At 43.0% G+C, this 17,132-nt stretch overlaps 1 protein-coding gene across 4 annotated transcripts; it reads right to left on the reverse strand.

Moving 5' to 3' along the window:
• Positions 1-4,786: 4,786 nt before the first annotated feature.
• On the reverse strand, positions 4,787-13,266 carry LOC117841485 (lysine-specific demethylase JMJ703). 4 transcript variants are annotated; one of them, XM_034721875.2, is made up of 13 exons: positions 10,950-12,506; positions 10,710-10,855; positions 9,966-10,303; positions 9,788-9,868; positions 9,629-9,706; positions 9,061-9,531; positions 8,572-8,796; positions 8,307-8,468; positions 7,648-8,016; positions 6,223-7,567; positions 5,856-5,959; positions 5,581-5,778; positions 4,787-5,365 (listed from the first exon to the last, which is right to left on the reverse strand). In XM_034721875.2, exons 2-13 carry the CDS (start codon positions 10,783-10,785, stop codon positions 5,099-5,101), a joined length of 3,714 nt encoding a protein of 1,237 aa, XP_034577766.1. In that variant the 5' UTR covers positions 10,786-10,855; positions 10,950-12,506; the 3' UTR covers positions 4,787-5,098. The 4 variants fall into 4 exon arrangements, with proteins under 4 accessions (XP_034577766.1, XP_034577769.1, XP_034577768.1 ...); XM_034721878.2 differs by having other exon boundaries at positions 10,688-10,855; XM_034721877.2 differs by lacking the exons at positions 10,710-10,855; positions 10,950-12,506 and adding an exon at positions 12,537-13,266.
• Between the last annotated feature and the right edge of the window lie 3,866 nt (positions 13,267-17,132).

Below are 17,132 nucleotides of genomic sequence, written 5' to 3' on the forward strand. Positions count from 1 at the left end.
TTTGAATCGCCGCGTGAGTACTGGTTTAATCGTCGCTGTTTTATTCAGCTTCCCATCAATTGGTAGGTGTTTATGCTTTATTTGGTTTATTTTGCTCCTCCGGAGGGATGCAAGATTGGGAGAACAGTTTGAGATTCCCTTCCCTAGCTAGTAGCAGCTGTTGTGCTAGCTGCATGCATGGCATGGTGTGGCAGAAGTTTAGTTTGCATCAACAACAGTGGCACAATAAGCTGTAGCTGCATAACGCTGCTGATGGCTAGTAGGAACTTTGCAGAATTTGTTCTTGTATGTAGCTTGCAAGAAAGTAGTTTGGTTCTGGTGCAGAAGCCAGCAGCCAAAAACCAGCTTGCATTGCTGCTATTCATCACATTGGCAGCTGAACAGAAATGCAATGCTCCATTATCCATTCATGGACGGCTGATGTGGTGTGGTTCATATTTCCTTTCTTAGGAGAGCAAAAGGGCAATGCAAGAGGAGAGGGGGAGTGCTACGTACCTGATTTGAAACATATATGGTCTCCTTTAATTTGTGTCTCTAGATCTGGAACACATGGCAATCCATATGTGCCAAAAATTCCTGGACAATTATTATATCTTGTAACTTCAAACAGATATATTTTATTCTTCAATTGAGCTTGCAATTGCATGTTTAATTCCCTTCGTGATTGGCATGCATTGTTGCAAATATTGCTTGGTGGTCTAAAAAAGTCCCTTCTTGCTATTAATAATTTGCTTTGCATGGGCATTGTGGTGGTAGTGCTTTTGAACCGTAGTGCATAGATGCCGGCTACTAGTTTCACCCTTAAAATTGCAATGGCCAAAAGGGCAGCCCACAAGAAACAAAGAAGGCAAGCAAAAGAAGCAAGAAAGGGGGAACCTTTCGAGAAAGAGGAAGAGATAGAAGACACGCAGGAACTGAAAACGTATTGGGGTTTCAGTTGGGGGTGTGTACAACCGGGCATGCAGCACCTGTTTTAGCCCATGCTTTGATGCTTCTGGCTGCCTTTCCTTATTCAAGTTAGAATTACTGGATCTGGCTTGATTTGCCTTCACTCCTTGTCTCTTCCTCTGCTGGGATTATATGTAGTATACATAGAACAGACAGCCTTGTCGACAATATTTAATTTTTTATCCAGATTTTAAGCATGCACACAATTGGGGGAAACTAAATATCACATATATATGCATAATGCATGTTCTACGTGGTTAAAATGAGTTGGGAATTGCTAAAGCTCATCTTAGCATTTTAGTTAGGACCTGAAATTTTTTGTGACTCTAATTTGTGTTATATTGGAATTACAGCTACTTTACATAGGAGTTTATAATAATTTTTTTTGCTTTCAGCAAAAGAATAACTGTTGTGTAATTTTTATATGATGTTGATGTCAATAAAATTTCAGGTGTTGGAGAGAGACATTAAGAACGCCTGAACTTTATCTACTACTAACTCAAATAAAATCTCAGCCATAAAACGCTTGAGTGAAATATATATCCTGTCTAATAAATTCGTTTAATATCTTTCTTATGTCAAATTTTATTCTTTTAGTCTGGAAAGTATATATATGCATACATTTTAAGAGTCTGTTGTCACCGTCGTTTCAGTGTGCCGCATGCATACATATTCTTTCACATCGTCTGCTCCCCCCACTTATCATGATATTATGGTACGGTATTGCTACCAGCAGGAGGCAGGAGCACAGTTAAATTCCTGTTCAAACAGTTGATGGGTCTTGAACCTCTTCTAGATTGTGTTTGTCCCTTCATAGTTGAGAGTTTTTTTTTTGATATGTGCTGCATATAGACAAATCTAATCCTATTCATTCCCCTACTTTCACAAGATATTTGTGCATCATAACCCTTCACCACACACAAACAACAAAAAATGTGGCATTTAGCAACTGTTTTTAGTCATGCATTGACTAAAGTTTTGTGAGGTTAACACTCAATTATATATGTGTTTCTGTTTTCACATTAATTGCTTCAGTTTATGGTACTTTGTTGCTGCTTCATCAAGCTACTATATATGTATATATTCTCTATCAGTTGTGAATAGCAGTGTTATTGTAGATATTGACTATTTACTTCTGTTGACTAATTGCATTATTTGAGTATGGTATGGTATTTGAAATCTACAAGTGGAATTTGGTTGTCAAAGCATTGTTTTGATGTGGGCTGCACGAGCACTACCAAACTGAGGCAAACTTCTAATACTAGATATGACCCAAAAATAACAGGGGTCAAGGTTGTCGACCAATGAAACAATTAGGGATAAGGTTCATCATTGAATTGAGAGGGAAACAACTCAGATCATATAGTTGTTCATGTAGTTCTGCATTTTCATTATTAATAACGAACTATTTAGTTTTTTAAAACTCTAGTTCCAATGGCCAATAGTTATTGGTCTTATTTATAATAATTTAGGCATCCTGAGAGTTATTTTATTAAGTAGCCAATGGTGAAAGGGCCTCTAGACTAATGGTTGGTTTGACTCCCCGTGGGAGAAAATTAAATGGATCTAGAATAAAAAATATAAAAAAATAGGTTGAGGTTTTCCCTACCGACTTCGGTTAAAAAAGTAGCCGGTAGGTTTTGTTGGTTCTTGGGAAATGATAGTTGTGGGTTTTTGGTTGCTCATTTGTTTTCCTCTTGCGGGCAATGTCCAAAAAAGTGTGAAAAGAGCGATGTCCATTTGAAAAGAACACTCGGGAAATCTTTGATATCCTGTTTTAAATTAGGCGTATTCTTTCAAATATATATAGCTACCACATACTATACGTTATGCCCCAGTGAACCGTTCCATTTGTATGCATCAATCCCTTAATTCACAGAATGTCTGCATAGTTTATTTGTTTGAATTATCCCTAACTGGAATAAAATTTGCATGCATGCGTGTCACCAGGTTCATATACAGACTTCTTAGGTAGCGCAAGCACACGTTTCATACCAACATGGTCTCAGACTTTCAGTATGATATGCTCTGGGCAATCTGCGGATGGTGCAAAAAGGTTTGAAACAAAATATGAACATGCTTGAACTAGATCGCACGGTTAGGTTACTTCCGGCAATGTTGTAGAGTGTATGCTCTCCCACAAAATAGTCATGTGTCTAGAGACGTCCAAAATACGTTAACGTCCTAACTTCTCGCGTGAAATGGACGTTAGCGGATTTTGGACGTCTATAGACACATACTACTTTATTAAAAAAAACCACCATAATACAACCATAATTGGACTACATGGGTTAATATATAATAACTACTACTAAAGGATATTGGGCTGGGTGTTACAGCAGGCTCATGAGATACTGAGATTGTATAGTACTACTCGTCTTGCCCACTCAATACTGTTCGCTTTTCATGATTGATAAAAATAAATAAATCCTAGACATTAAGCTTATTGAACTATTATTGACAATAATAGACATTAAACCTAGCTATTCTCTTTTTTATAAAATATTATCAAATTCTATCATTACAAAATAATTTAAAGTAACCATCTCAAATTTGTACATAAATTACTTATCTTTGCTATTATAAAAATTGTCTAAAATAACCTTAATATTTATCTAAATTACCTACGCCATTATGAAAAATAAAAGGTACTGAAAAAGGAAACACATTAAATCCTCCTATATATACCCAATTAAAATTCAATGGTAACTACTCTTTTTAAAAGAACCCTTGGTGATCTTTAATAAAAATTGTGCAATTTGGTGCACAACGAGCAACTCGATCGTGTGCAAGAGGAAAATTTTCCATGGGCTAAATTAACACGATTGTATTTTTAGGTAGGTGTTGTTTTGTAACAAGAAATAAAAAGGATTCATGAAGCTCCGAGAACAAGCTTTGGTAGTTTCATATATATATATATATATATATATATATATATATATATATATATATATCAATGGTGGGTAGAGTTAGGATTCATGGAATTGATTGTTCTCTATCTTTTTTTAACATTTTGGCCATGCATCGCTCATTGGAGATTATGTTAGGCATATAGAAATGGTTGTGCATTTGCCTTAAAAAGATTAGACTAATGTGGCATGCATAAAAATTTTATTTTAATAACTATATGCTTGAATTTTAAATCCACAAAAAATCTCTTTTTTGTCGGAGAAGGAAAGACTTGGTGCTAAATAGTTGGATTAACTTTTATCCTATAACTGCATTCACATTAAAGTGACAAGCAGTGCTCAACCAATCCACTCTGTTAGTGACAGCTATTAGTGGCTGCATGGATCAGAGCTATTTGTCAGGGTAGTAGCTATCAGCAGATTCAACATCCGGAACGCGCTCGAACGACAAAGTTACTATACTACTACACGGAGAGATCAGTGACAGCTTAGCCTGTTCGATGAATATGACAAGTGTGCCGACATACAAATATTTGCATAAAATCATTTCTACGTTCGATGAATTTAACCGTGCGAAACACATGGAACATTTCTCCGATCGAGCTCAGAGCCAAAAACACATGGAACATTTGCACTAGGGACGGTCGTCCAAACACATGAGTAAGCAAGAAGTCAAGAACACTGAGGCAGACCACAGTAGAATAAGGATGGCCCACATGGCAGCTACCAGTCAGACGGGGTTCATTGGAATACTGGTATCTAGCAGCGGTTTGCTAGTAGCAACCAGCAACCACACAGCATACACAGCAAGCATGCATATACTGGTATACGTCTACTGTGCAGCGGAGAACATGAAGTACACGGCCTGTTGCGCTCTGACCAACTCAGTAAAAACTCTATTCTCATGTGCCAGAATTCTGCCACCTCGGTAAAAGGAAGGTAAAAAAATATTTGACTTCAAGCGACATAAGAACAGCAGGGCACCACAAGAGTTTGGAGACGGACAATATTTATCTGAACATTTAGGAACATAACGGTATGTGCGCTGGTCAGTTGGTGAGCTGTCAGTCATCCGATCCGCATAAGAACACCCAGATGGTGGCAAAATCCTCATGTCAGGGAGCATGGACACAAGAATGCAAAGAATGGGCACGAGGGCAACGGAAGGAGCAAGCCTAACTGCTTGGTCCCGTCACAAAAATTCCATGCCGTCAAGAGATTAGAAGTTCTATTTAGGCTTGTCAGCGCCACTGCTTGGCAATCTCCTCGTCGAGGATTTGGGCAGCCTGTTGCCTGGTCCTATCGTCCAGGCTGCTATTGCTCGTCAGTAGACTCCGTAGGGCTCGCAGCTCGTCGCGGCTGGCTCTCTGGAACAGCCCCCTCAGCGCAATGTGCGGTGGACCCTGGGGTGGCGGCATATGCCGACTGTCATGATCACCAGCGACAACATGGGGCCTGGATCTCCAGTACTCTGTGCAGATGCTATCTACATCCTGCGCCTCGATTGCCTGAAAGGAATTCAAAGAATGTTTCAGTTTGCGCAGATTTCAGTCAGCCTCCAACAAATTACAAGCTGCACAAATAAATCGTTGGAAAGCCTAGTATGTGCCAGCAGGGTCAGCTAGCATCAACGACCATAAAATTATGCAAACCCTGAAACTAGTTTACACTTTTCATGACGTAGGTGTGTTTCAGAGAGTGGTCAAGTGAAGGCTTTCCTCACCTGAACTATCGCCGGTGACGAGAACCCAAACATTTCAAGACCATCAACTGATCCTGGAGGCTGTAGTGTAGGCAGGTTAGCTCTTCCCATACTGAGTTGCCTCCGTATTTCCATATTCAGCCTCTCGCGGACCAAGCTCCAGCACTTGGTAGGAGAGACATTGATAAAAACTTCACCTGGGCAGTTTTCTAGAGTCACCTGTAAATGCATCAAGCAACAGATATAAATATACTGAAGAATAGGTGCACAGATGGTTAAAAAAAACTGAAACTTACCATAAATAGAGGTCCCTGCAGTCCGGCGTCTAATATTTCAGATATGTAGTAAGCCATTTGCGTTGGATCCACAATGCTGAAGTATTTTACTCGGCTTCTGAACCCTGTATTTACAAAGATAAAAGCATGCTAAGGAAAACATCAAAATATAGATCAAACTGCTAACGAGAATCAAATCTATGAGGATAGACATCCAACAAACAACAAGCATTCCTCTAGTATGACTACTGTCATGCATAACATATAAAAACGTTTAAGGATGGCAAAGCAGCAAAAAGGTAGTTCCCGGTAACAAAATCGCTTCCAAATCGACAAAAAGCTGGAATATATATATGGAGGTATCCCAATTTGACAGGAGAAAACAAACCTTTTGGGAAGATTGCTTTGCTTGAGGACCACAACCTCCCAGATACAACAGCCCCAATTTCCAAAAGTTCAACTGAGCTCTTGAATCGATGCACAACATTGGCTATGCGAGGACCCTTCTGTGGACTTCCATTTTCCAGAGCAGGTTGCACTAATAAAGGTGAATGCCCCCGAGCTTCCAAACCAGATAGAGATTCAGATTTTCTTTGAAGGCACCCATCATTTGGTAGCGGATTACCAAAATTTGGATACCCAAAATGGGCGCTTCCTGAACTAAAACCTCCATATGTATTTTTCACAACTGAAGGGCCTACAGGTGGCTTTGAAGCAAAGATGCTAGCTGATGCTTCCTGAGAGACAATTTGTGCTCTTGAAACAGTTCTCACAAAGGGCTGACTTGATGCAGCACGAGCCTGACAGCTATCTTTCTCTGTCGTCACCAAGCCATTAGTCTCTGTTGTTATGTGCATTTTATCCTTGTAAGAGTAACACAGAGATGCATTAGTGCTAGATGTCATTAACCTATGGGAATTGTTTGAGCTTTCCAAACTAGGCTTCATGTTGCTTCCATGATCAACCATTACTGGCAGAGAGCTGTATGCATTTCTCATGTCAATATCACCTGAAGTGCTAAAGGGCCTCGTCGCAACATTGGAAGAAAATGATACACCAGAAGGAATTGGCAAGCCTAGTGCTGAGTTTTTGTGTCCACCAGGCCCTCCATTATATTGTAATTGGCTGACACCATTATTTAGTGTACATGCTAAATCATTCTTCACCCATGGCTCCTTTTGTGGTGAAACATTTGCCGATTTTAGTTGTTCTGCAGAAGGACAAGCAGTATTGATTTCTGAACAACCTGAGTTCAGCATCTTATTTCCACTGCTTTTCTGTTCATTGCAAACCAGTGAAGGTGACAACAATACTGTTGATGCCTGTGACATGTAGGACCTTCTGGGTCCATCAGTTGCTCTGCTAAGTGTCTTCAGATCTTGGTCTTTTTCTTGTTTAACACATGAACTCAAACTTAATCCAAGATGAGAGACACCCCACCTGTGAATGGCACTTAACTTCCCACCCAAAGCATCAGCTAAGATATTTAATTCATTGACATCATAACGGAATAGGAAAAATCTTTTACCCCAGTCACATGAGCAAAGCTGCTTTGAATGTATAAGGCAAGTATATTTCTCTGGGGAACATGGACAGCCGCAAGCAGAAAGATGCAGATCATAGTAGCAGAATGCACACTCCCTATCTGCAGAATCAAATTCAGCGTCTATTTTTCTACATTGAGATGGGGAGCATATATCTTTTCTTTGTGTCAACTCCATCTGAATTCTTGCCTAAGCAGGAAAAATATGTCAGATTTCACTGATTTTTAAATGAAAACAAATACTTATCAATAGTTTCATCGGCAATTTACCTTAAGTGACTTGCATATGGTGCTGTCAGGTCCACACATGCTTTTCCACCTCAAATTATCAGCAGTATTTCTCTTGAGGAATAGGATATCCCACTGAGCTCTTATTGCTTCTCTTGCAGCCCCAAGCAACAGCTTATCATGTGAAATAGTTATTTTCCGAGCCTGTTCACGATAAAGCTCAACAGCATCCTGCCCAATTGGTAACCAATCTAACGGTGCCACATTAACAGCTTCCGCACAGTTGAAACCACAATTGAAACCAGCATGGTATGCCCGTGGGAATGTCAGGACAAACTCTCCCTCATGCTGAACACATCGGTAGACCGGTACTCCTTCAGATTTAAGCAATGATGGAGAGAATTGAGTAACCTGCAGAAGGTGTCGCCATCTTATAAATGCACCCCCCAAACATTTCATATCTACCAAAAGTGGCAACTCATGCAAACATCCCAAGCCACGGCAAAGACCAATCCACATATCCATCAACCATCATCACATCATTATACTAAATTTTCATCTTGCATATATGTTGAAAACATAATATTAACCACATCTTTACTTGGCACATGTACAGTTAAGGTTTTACTGTCTATTGCACATGCAAGTGTTTGATTTTAATGCAGTGGTGCTTCATACACAATCAAGAGGGAAACTCTTACCAGGTTGTGGAGCAAATCAGGCTGCTCCTCAAACAAGTCAGGTAGATGTTTCCTCATTGCTACCTCCAAATTCACGGCATCCTTTCCTGGAACTCCATACCACATCTTTGGAGCACCCCAGTGCATGTAGTTCAGAGAGTACAAATGATGGTCTTCAACATGCTGTCAGCAAATACACAGACAGGACATGATAATATTAAATTTGGATAATCTATGATACCAATAATAATTATAAGAGAAGTATTTGTGTCGACAAGAATCTTACCCAGCAGAAAGATGAAAAGCACATGCCAACATATACCCAAGGGATCAAAACACCAGAGATGTCACCACCCTCAAAAGATAGAACTGAACCTTGTAGTCTTGGCAAATTGTTTAGATTCCAACCAGATTCTGCATACTTACGCTCAACATCAGATTTCACCTCATGGGAGGACTTCGGAAAACCACTACCAAAAGTTCCAGTCTCCAAATCAGCACCATATATTACCTATATGAGAATGGGTTTTCGGATAAGTTAGAAGATAGCACAAGCATATGTTAAAAACATTCCTAACAGAAATAAGAACTTGGAAGATGCTACAGTTGGACCAAAAATATGTAGCACTACAGGCAAATCAGGAATTCAGGGTTGACAGAGGTAACAGAGCTGCACGGAAAAGCTAAACCAGAAACCAACAGGGCCAAGATCTAAAGATATCCCAAATTCAGGATCAACAGACACTGCATTTTCTATGCTACTAGAAGTTTTTACCTCTATCTCTTCAGTGGGGCTTTCAACTATGCGCCAATACTCGCCTTCAATATCTTCCACCGATGGTGGCAAGTCACCACATGCATCTTTGTTAAAATACTGATCGCTGAAGCTGTCTGCATACTTCTTAAATGTTTGTAGTGTAAACTCTGGTCCTGGTTCAAATCCAAACCTCTCTTGGCTTTGCTGCATCCCAGTTTGATTGCTATTAATGTTACCAATATCTTCCGGCTCTGAAAGCTTTCTCCGCTTCTTTATCATCCCACCTCTTCTGCTCTTCTTGGATGATTTACGGTTTTGGAGCTTGTCAACCTTCTGTACTCGAGTTGAAAATTTTGAGCATTCCCATACGTTCTTCTCTTTAAGAAGGCATGGAGGCTTCCATGAAGATGGTGGAACAATGCGACAAATTCCATATGGTTCTGCCACAGGCCGTATACTCTCAATGTATTTTAAGGTGTCCTTGAATTCCTGATTCACAAGATGGAACCATGAGATTAGTTTATGCAAAAATGAACTTCGAACATTCATACTACTGTACGATATGATATGGCAATTAACAAGGTACCTCCTCAGATGGATAGTAAACAGGAGCCTCCTCAAGAACAGGCCTGCGTGCACCAGATGGATTCCATCTTGCAACAACCTGCATGATGTGATGTGCATAAGCCAACAAAAAAACATCTCTGGGAAAGCACCTCCAGCAATTTAGCATAATTACTCAAACCTTTTGACAATCAGCACATTCTGCACAGCCACGAAGGACTCCTTTTGGTAATTGTTGCCTGCGTCTCATTGGTCTTACTCCCTGTCCAAAAAAATAGGACAATATTGAGCCACATTAAAATTCTGAGAAAAAATTCATAGGATTGCAGAAGAAAGAAGAATCAATACACAAATAAAACCTTTTCAGCTAATTCAACTTCAGATTCTTCATCTGAGATAAGGTCGAAGAGGCTATAGTCTATGGGAGGTCTGTTACGAAGTGATTTCCTGCAACCATGGCTCCCTGAAGTACTGGCAGGTGTGCCACTCCGACAATGTGCTGAACTTGGTTCCAAAATTTCGACATCTTTCTCAGTGCTCTGTACTACTTGCACTGAACTAGAATGAGTATCATCTGGTTTGGCATCATCTTGAATACCCCGCAGAGCAAGGTCAATAAAAGGTTCAAATCCAGGTGGAAAAGAGGGTTCAGGATCCGCATTCAGTGTGGCCATAATGCACTCTGTTCCCATTATTCCTGCAAGAAGCATTCAAGTAAAAAATTAGTACTGCATGAAAGAAAGACATTTTATCATGACACCAAGAAATACAATAAATCCAAGATGGGAACACAAACACTAGACTGACCCTATGGAAATGCCTAACCAAGTCAACCAGAAAACCTTGTCTACCTTTAAGTTAATTAGATTAGAGTTGTTCCAGTTATCACATTCATATCATCTCGAGCTAAAGCATTAAATGATGCATTGCTTTGCATCAAAACTGCAGAACAGGGTACAGATCGACTATAACTACCATACCACCACAGTTACACCGCAGCACTCATCTTCAACATATAAGCCACTAAACTGAAGCGGGTTACAGATAGTGGCACCTAAATACGAGAAATTGAGAATCATACAAGAGTACAACACGTCCATTACTGTGGAAGTGAACAGAATGCCCAAACCCCAACGGAAGCCTAGCCAAAACCACCATTTCGACACCACTAGGAGCCATTCAGGCGCAGGGAGTTGCTGGAACCAAAGCATCCTGATGAACAACTGAGCAAGGCCACACCACTGAAAGTCTGAAACATCAAGCGAATAATCATCGCACGGGGCGACGCAAGCCCGGTAGATACAAACAGATTGAAGGGGAGTCGCGACAGAGATGACACTAACCCAATCACATCGCCCCCGCCCGCTAGTACGATACGAACCGCATACGAACAGAACAAAGGCCCTGCGGGCTGCGGCCGTTGGCGGCGGCGGCAGTCGGGGATCGCCGGGTCCGGGAGCGGCGCTCCGAAGGATAAGTTGGGTGGTGGAACGGGGATGCTCATGCTCCACGTCCCGCAGCTCATCCTCCAACTCCATGGCTTCCTACCACGGGAAGGACGGAGCGGGGCGAGGAGGACGGGAGCAGAGAGGACGTGGGGGAGGAACCGTCGAGGAAGGCCGAGGCCCGTGGGGAGAAGAGGCCTTTTTCTACCAGTATATAGCCGGCCCACCTGAAAAACCCTCCTTTCCAGATAGACCGGCCCAGTGGGCCCGCAAGGCAAACAGCCCAAATGAATGAGGGCAACGTGGCGGCAGCTCATTGGAGCACTGGTGGGTGGGTAGAGGGCGTAGAGCTCCCCGCACCGCATCCAGCGGCTTGGGTCGCGACTTGCGGACTCGAGCCCCACTCTGCTCCCCCTCCCCCCAAATGGATCCTCGATCCAGCAACCGATCCCTCCGTTCAATCTCCCATCTCATCGAGTTGAGATCGAATGGCGCCTGGGGGAAAGAGAAAACAATGCAGCGGATGCGAACAGGAGCCGGCAGGGGTGGCCCGGCGCTCTGGCCTCTGGGCATGAAAACAGGTGTGCTTCAGTGCTTGGCTCGCCCTCAGAACGCAAATCAGAAGAGGGCATGTAGGGAAAAAATTCTTCTAGTCCAAACTTTTGCCAAAATAAGAGATGGGGGAAATGCTGTACGGGTCAACTTTGCCCGAATCAAATCGAAAACATGAGGAGGAGGAGGAGGAGTACGCACGCAAGCAAGCAGCAGATCCCCAAATGCTCTGAAAGCTACGAAACTACGCGGAAAGCACAGAGAAACAGCAGCTGCCATTTCAAACGCCACCGGACGACAAAAACCGTACAAAACCATTCAGAAGCTTTCAAAAAATAATCCAGGAGGCCTATCCGATCAAACAGACTACGAACTTGCATCGCAAATCGCCACAAAGACGAACAATCCACACCTGACGAAGCCAAATCCTTCAAGACCTACATCCTACCCAAGACATGACGAACACCACACACACCAGGTCAAAGCAATCTGGAATCTTCTGGAGAGCACTGGGCATGGCGATTGGACGACGTAAAGTGGTTGGATGGACGAGGGTTCTACCCCCAAAAAAAAAACAGTAATCTCAACTTTTTTTTCTGAGATATTATCCCGACCATGAACAGCTTTGCTTCCCAGATCCAAATCTAGCAGCAGCAGCAAGAAATTTTTATGCACTACACCAGGCGAATTAGCTACGACATCGCGACATGTAGACATCAATCTAACTTCACATCTTCATCTAAGAAATTCAACTCCAGAAAACCTGCAAATAATTATCTTCCGACCAAGAGAAAAATAGATGACAATAGCAGCATCCATATACGGAAAGCATACAGGCAAAAAAAGGGAAGGGGATTGCAACAGCAAGAATTAGACCTAGAACATCCCCAATCTAGGCGATGGGAAAAGAAGAGCAAGAAGAGGGGGATTTACCAGCTCTTGCACAGATCCGTGCGATGAGGTCCGGTTCAATCGTTCAAGTCAGAATCAATCGCCCCACCGACATCATCATCTCAGCCGTGCTCGTGAGGCTCGTTATTTTTTTGCCACAAACTTGTTCAGATCCAAGATCTTGCAGCAGCGGCAACAAAAATTGTAAGATTACCGGTTCTAGTTTTTTCTTTGTTTCTTTGCAGGGATCTGTTTGCTCCTGCACCTGCTGCTGCCCTGAGCTCCTGGCCCTAACAGGAATTCCTAGGCCACAGCCCAATCCCAATCACCAACACCTTCCTCCACCTCCTAAGCCAGGTCAGGGCAGCAACACAGACACAGGGGTTATTATTTTTCCTGTGAACAGATAGAATAGATAGATATGCAGATCCAATCCAATCCACCACGAGAGGGCGGCACACAGCAAAGGGGGAGGGGAATACTGCAAGACCAAATACAAGGGGCAGGATAAATAGCGGTTTGGTGGTCAGCTGGGTTTCAGCTTCCTATAGGAGCTTGGTAACTGGTATTCTACATTCTCTTCTACCTGCTGGTAACCTAAAAGAAATCCGGCAGCACAAGGCCACAGAGGAGCTAGGGATGTAAAAGGTGAAAAAGCATAGGGGGTTGCTGGAATTGAGCAAGAACAGCAAGCAAGCAAAGGCTGCCTGCGCTATGCTTCCTTTTGCCTTAAACCGTGGGCAGCTTTGTCCTTGTTTGCAGTATTTTAGTTAGGTCTAGTAATGGTGGTCATAGTACTAAGTGGGTACATCAATTAATATATGTTTTATAAGCAAAGAAAATACAGAAAATTTATTTGGGGAGGTTGGGTGTTGGGACCGGTGAGGATGGTATGGAAGGTAGAGGCAGAAAAGGAGGAACCCACCTCACCTTTCTTGACTATTTTCTCCTCTCTCCGAAGACAGGAGACGTGGGAGAGGAGAAAAAGGCAACGTGTAGCATGTGAGCTTCTTTAATGCCATATGAGATTTCCAGAATAAATCACACTATTTACCATATTTCATCATGAGAAAAAATATTGAAACAAATATTGAATTTCTCACTAACCGATCTGGCGATGTGATAGTGCTAAACTTCTCCTTCATGAACTCTGGTAGCCTCCATTAGCTTCAGCAAACTTTAGGCTAGGGATTCGTTGTTTAAATGTAGAGGGGGATTTGAAAAAGTCACCGACTTGGTTGGGGAGGAGAGCGGTAGGCCCGTCACAGTATTGGTGGATGACAGTTGGAGGGGATGGTAGCGAGACTGGGGAATCTGGAAGGAACCGTAAGAGTGGTAAGGTGGCGGCTCTAGCGGCGGTGTCGCCGCCAGATCTAGATCCGGTTGGTGGCGAGGGACAGAAGGCGAATCACAAAAAACTAGCTCATCGATGGTGTTAGGGTTGATTTAACGGGGCAGGCTCAATCTGATTGCAAAGAATATCGGCTGTATTGATTTGACAAGCGAGCTAGGTATCGCAGAGGAGTTCCCCGAGGAAACCGGTGGCGCCGTCGAGCTAGGTATCGCAAAGGAGTTCCCTGAGGAAACCGGTGGCGTCGAGGACGACAGCCGTGGGATAGGAAGTGGCTATGCGGTGATGGTAGGTTGCGGTGGCGGCTGGGTGGAGAGGAGGATGAAAATTAGGGTTGGCAGCTTATATATAAAGGAAGAGTTATATGGGACTTTGGATTGCTCATCAGACTTTGAGTCGCCGGATTTGTTACCAGATAAGAATAATTCCAGAATTATCAGTCCACTTTCTAAATTAAGTAGAGAGAAATAACATGAAGTTATTAAGATTGTAATTGATGGTGCTAAAAGAAACATTATCCCCAATTTAGTATTTTTTTAATATAAGGTAGTTCAATTCTACCCGAATTATTAAACCTCTGCCTATCTTATCGCACCTTGCGAATAATCCGAGTATGAAACTTATTTTTGCCACATTATCAGTGCTCCAAGGTTTCTTACAAATTTCCTTGACTTTTTAAGCTTCAAAAAATCCACTAGGTTTCTCCTAACTTTTAGCTAATGTTCCGTTGGAATTTTCATTTGCACTTTTGTTGAATATACTAAAGAGGCATGTTCGGCTGGACTTATAAGCCGGCTAAAAAGCTGAAATAACTTATTGTTGTGAGAGAAAAATACTGTTCGGTGACTGATAAGCCGGCTGAATAAGCTGAAGCGAATATGTTTTATTTACGCAAGAAAAGGAAAGGAGAAAGAGGAAGATGCCGGCTTGATTTTTTTTCTTTGCTAACTTACCGACGTGAATTCATGATATTATGTCATTACTACACGCAAAGCACTTTTGTACGCGTCTACCAAGGGGTGTTTAAATATGAGGTGCTAAATTTAAGCAGGATCACATCGGACGTTCGGATGCTAATTAGGAGAACTAAACACGAGCTAATTACAAAACTAATTGCACAGATGGAGTCTAATTCGCGAGACGAATCTATTAAGGTTAATTAATCCATCATTAGCAAAATGATTACTGTAGCACCACATTGTCAAATCATGAACTGATTAGGCTTAATAGAGCACCACTTTGTCAAATCATGAACTAATTAGGCTTAATAGATTCGTATCGCGAATTAGACTCCATCTGTGCAATTAAATTTATAATTAAATTATATTTAATACTTCTAATTAGTATAAATATTCGATGTGACATGTGATAGGGTAATACCCAGAGTTTCAGCGAGGAGAGCAGGCTTCAGCGAGGAGAGCACGCGAGGTGGGTGGGTCGGTGGGGACGTGGCTTTGGGTCCCGCGTCGTCATTATCGCGCCGCTTCCGTCGGCTGTGGTGCCCTGCGTCTGCGTGTGGCCGTGCAGTGATGCACTGCGGCCGTTCGTTCCTTGCACGATAAGATTAGGATTAGGATGATTCGGAAGACACATGTGGGTGTGGCCTGGCCCGTGCTTTCGTGGGCAGAGATTGTATGCACCGACCTATATGGATGGTGGGCCCACACGTCTTTGACCCTTGGTTACGGGGTGTTGCGCATTGGGCTTGGGCCACGAAAGAACATGTCTGGGCGTCGTGTTATAGCACCACGCAGTTGGAATACAAAGGCTCGAAGGCCAGTCAGTTGTATGGGCTGAAAATTGGTCAATCAGAAAATTGCACTCTCTCTTTGCAATGATGATGTTGGCCCGATAGTTCCCCCCTGAAGTAACGAACAACACTACTCAGTCTATTCTGAAAGCACATCGGCCCATTAGGTTTTTGGGCCCGCGTGGGCTCTTCCCATCTGTTTTCTTACTTGCTGCTACATCCTCCACAGCTGCCTGCTGCCTCTAACTGAGACTGAGAGAGAGATTGACAGCACACAAGAGCAGGCAGCTAGCTTTTGATGACGCAAGAAAGAATGGCGGCGCCGGCGTGCGTGCCGGTCAAACTGGCAGCTTTACTAGGCCGGTCGGTCGGTGGTCAAGCCAGAAAAGGAGAACGCAGGGATCGGCGAGTGACGCAAAAGCAGCGGGGGCAGCATCAGCAGCAGCAAAAGCAGGGGCCAAAAAGGCGACGCGCTTTACTTGCTCCGCCAGTCCTCAAAGAGGCGAGGCCGAGGCGGAACTCGCCACCACTGCTACACGCGCGCGGGGTAATTAAAAAGCTACTTACCAGCAAGCGAACAGCGATCGATCGAACCGAAACCGGCCGGCCGGCTCTTTCGGAACACTGCTTTTTTCCCATGGAACGTGGCTTTCTGTTTCGTGCTCGGTGGCTGGCTTGCCTCGACTCCGATCCACCAGCAACCAAGCTCATTGACCTTCTCACAAGACAAAGATCGTGTATACCTGTCGTCCTCTGCTTCATTTGGCTGGCCAGAGACAGCGCTGTAACTAAAATCCTGTGGCTCGCTTGAGCGATCGGGATTCTGTTCAGAATGGACGTAACTTACGTGCAAGGTAGGCGATGCCGATGCATATATGGTACAATATACACGCAAACAAGCAAGACGGGTGTGTCACACGCCTAACTTCGCCAGGTGTCGGTGCATGCACGCATGCATGCCTGCCTCTCGGAACAGAAACATGCGCACGCATATCGATCTGCCACCAGAAAACTATTCCTGGCCTGGAGAGCAGTGCTTTATTTTGTGGGCATCTGATCAGTGTCAGCAACACCTAACCCTTATTTTTTTTTTGTGTATACTATACGAACTGCCAATTCGAGTACTGTGCGTCAGTCCATCTCTGGTAAGCTCATCAGCTTATGGATATATAATGCCTGCTAAACAACTTCATCATAAACCAGGTGCCAGCTTATGGGTATCATCGTCGTCATCACCATCATCAAATCGTTCATTAGAAAATAAGTTGGAGATGCACCGTTCATTACACAATGAATAAGTTTTGGGTCGAGATGGTTAGACACGACAAGTAATAAAGCCTTGAGCATAGTTATGAATGCAAGACATGATCTCCTGTAACCACTGGCATAATAGCATGACACGATGCGCTCATATACAATAACAAATGTGCAAATATACTAGAAACTCATGTACCCTAGACCATGCAAATGGAGCTCAGCAGTGCCAGGCGAATGAGCAACGACCGGATGCGTGCGTGGCATCGCCATCTGACGTTCT

This window comes from Setaria viridis, chromosome 1 (genome assembly GCF_005286985.2).
Source record: "Setaria viridis chromosome 1, Setaria_viridis_v4.0, whole genome shotgun sequence".
In the NCBI taxonomy this organism is placed as follows: domain Eukaryota; kingdom Viridiplantae; phylum Streptophyta; class Magnoliopsida; order Poales; family Poaceae; genus Setaria; species Setaria viridis.

Coding starts and splice junctions, on each gene's coding strand:
- LOC117841485 (XM_034721875.2), bottom strand. CDS start 10,785: ATGGCTCCTAGTGGTGTCGAAATGGTGGTTTTGGCTAGGCTTCCGTTG. Junction 9,707..9,787: donor AATGTGCTGATTGTCAAAAG/GTTTGAGTAATT, acceptor CACATCATGCAG/GTTGTTGCAAGATGGAATCC. Junction 7,568..7,647: donor CCATATGCAAGTCACTTAAG/GTAAATTGCCGA, acceptor TTTCCTGCTTAG/GCAAGAATTCAGATGGAGTT.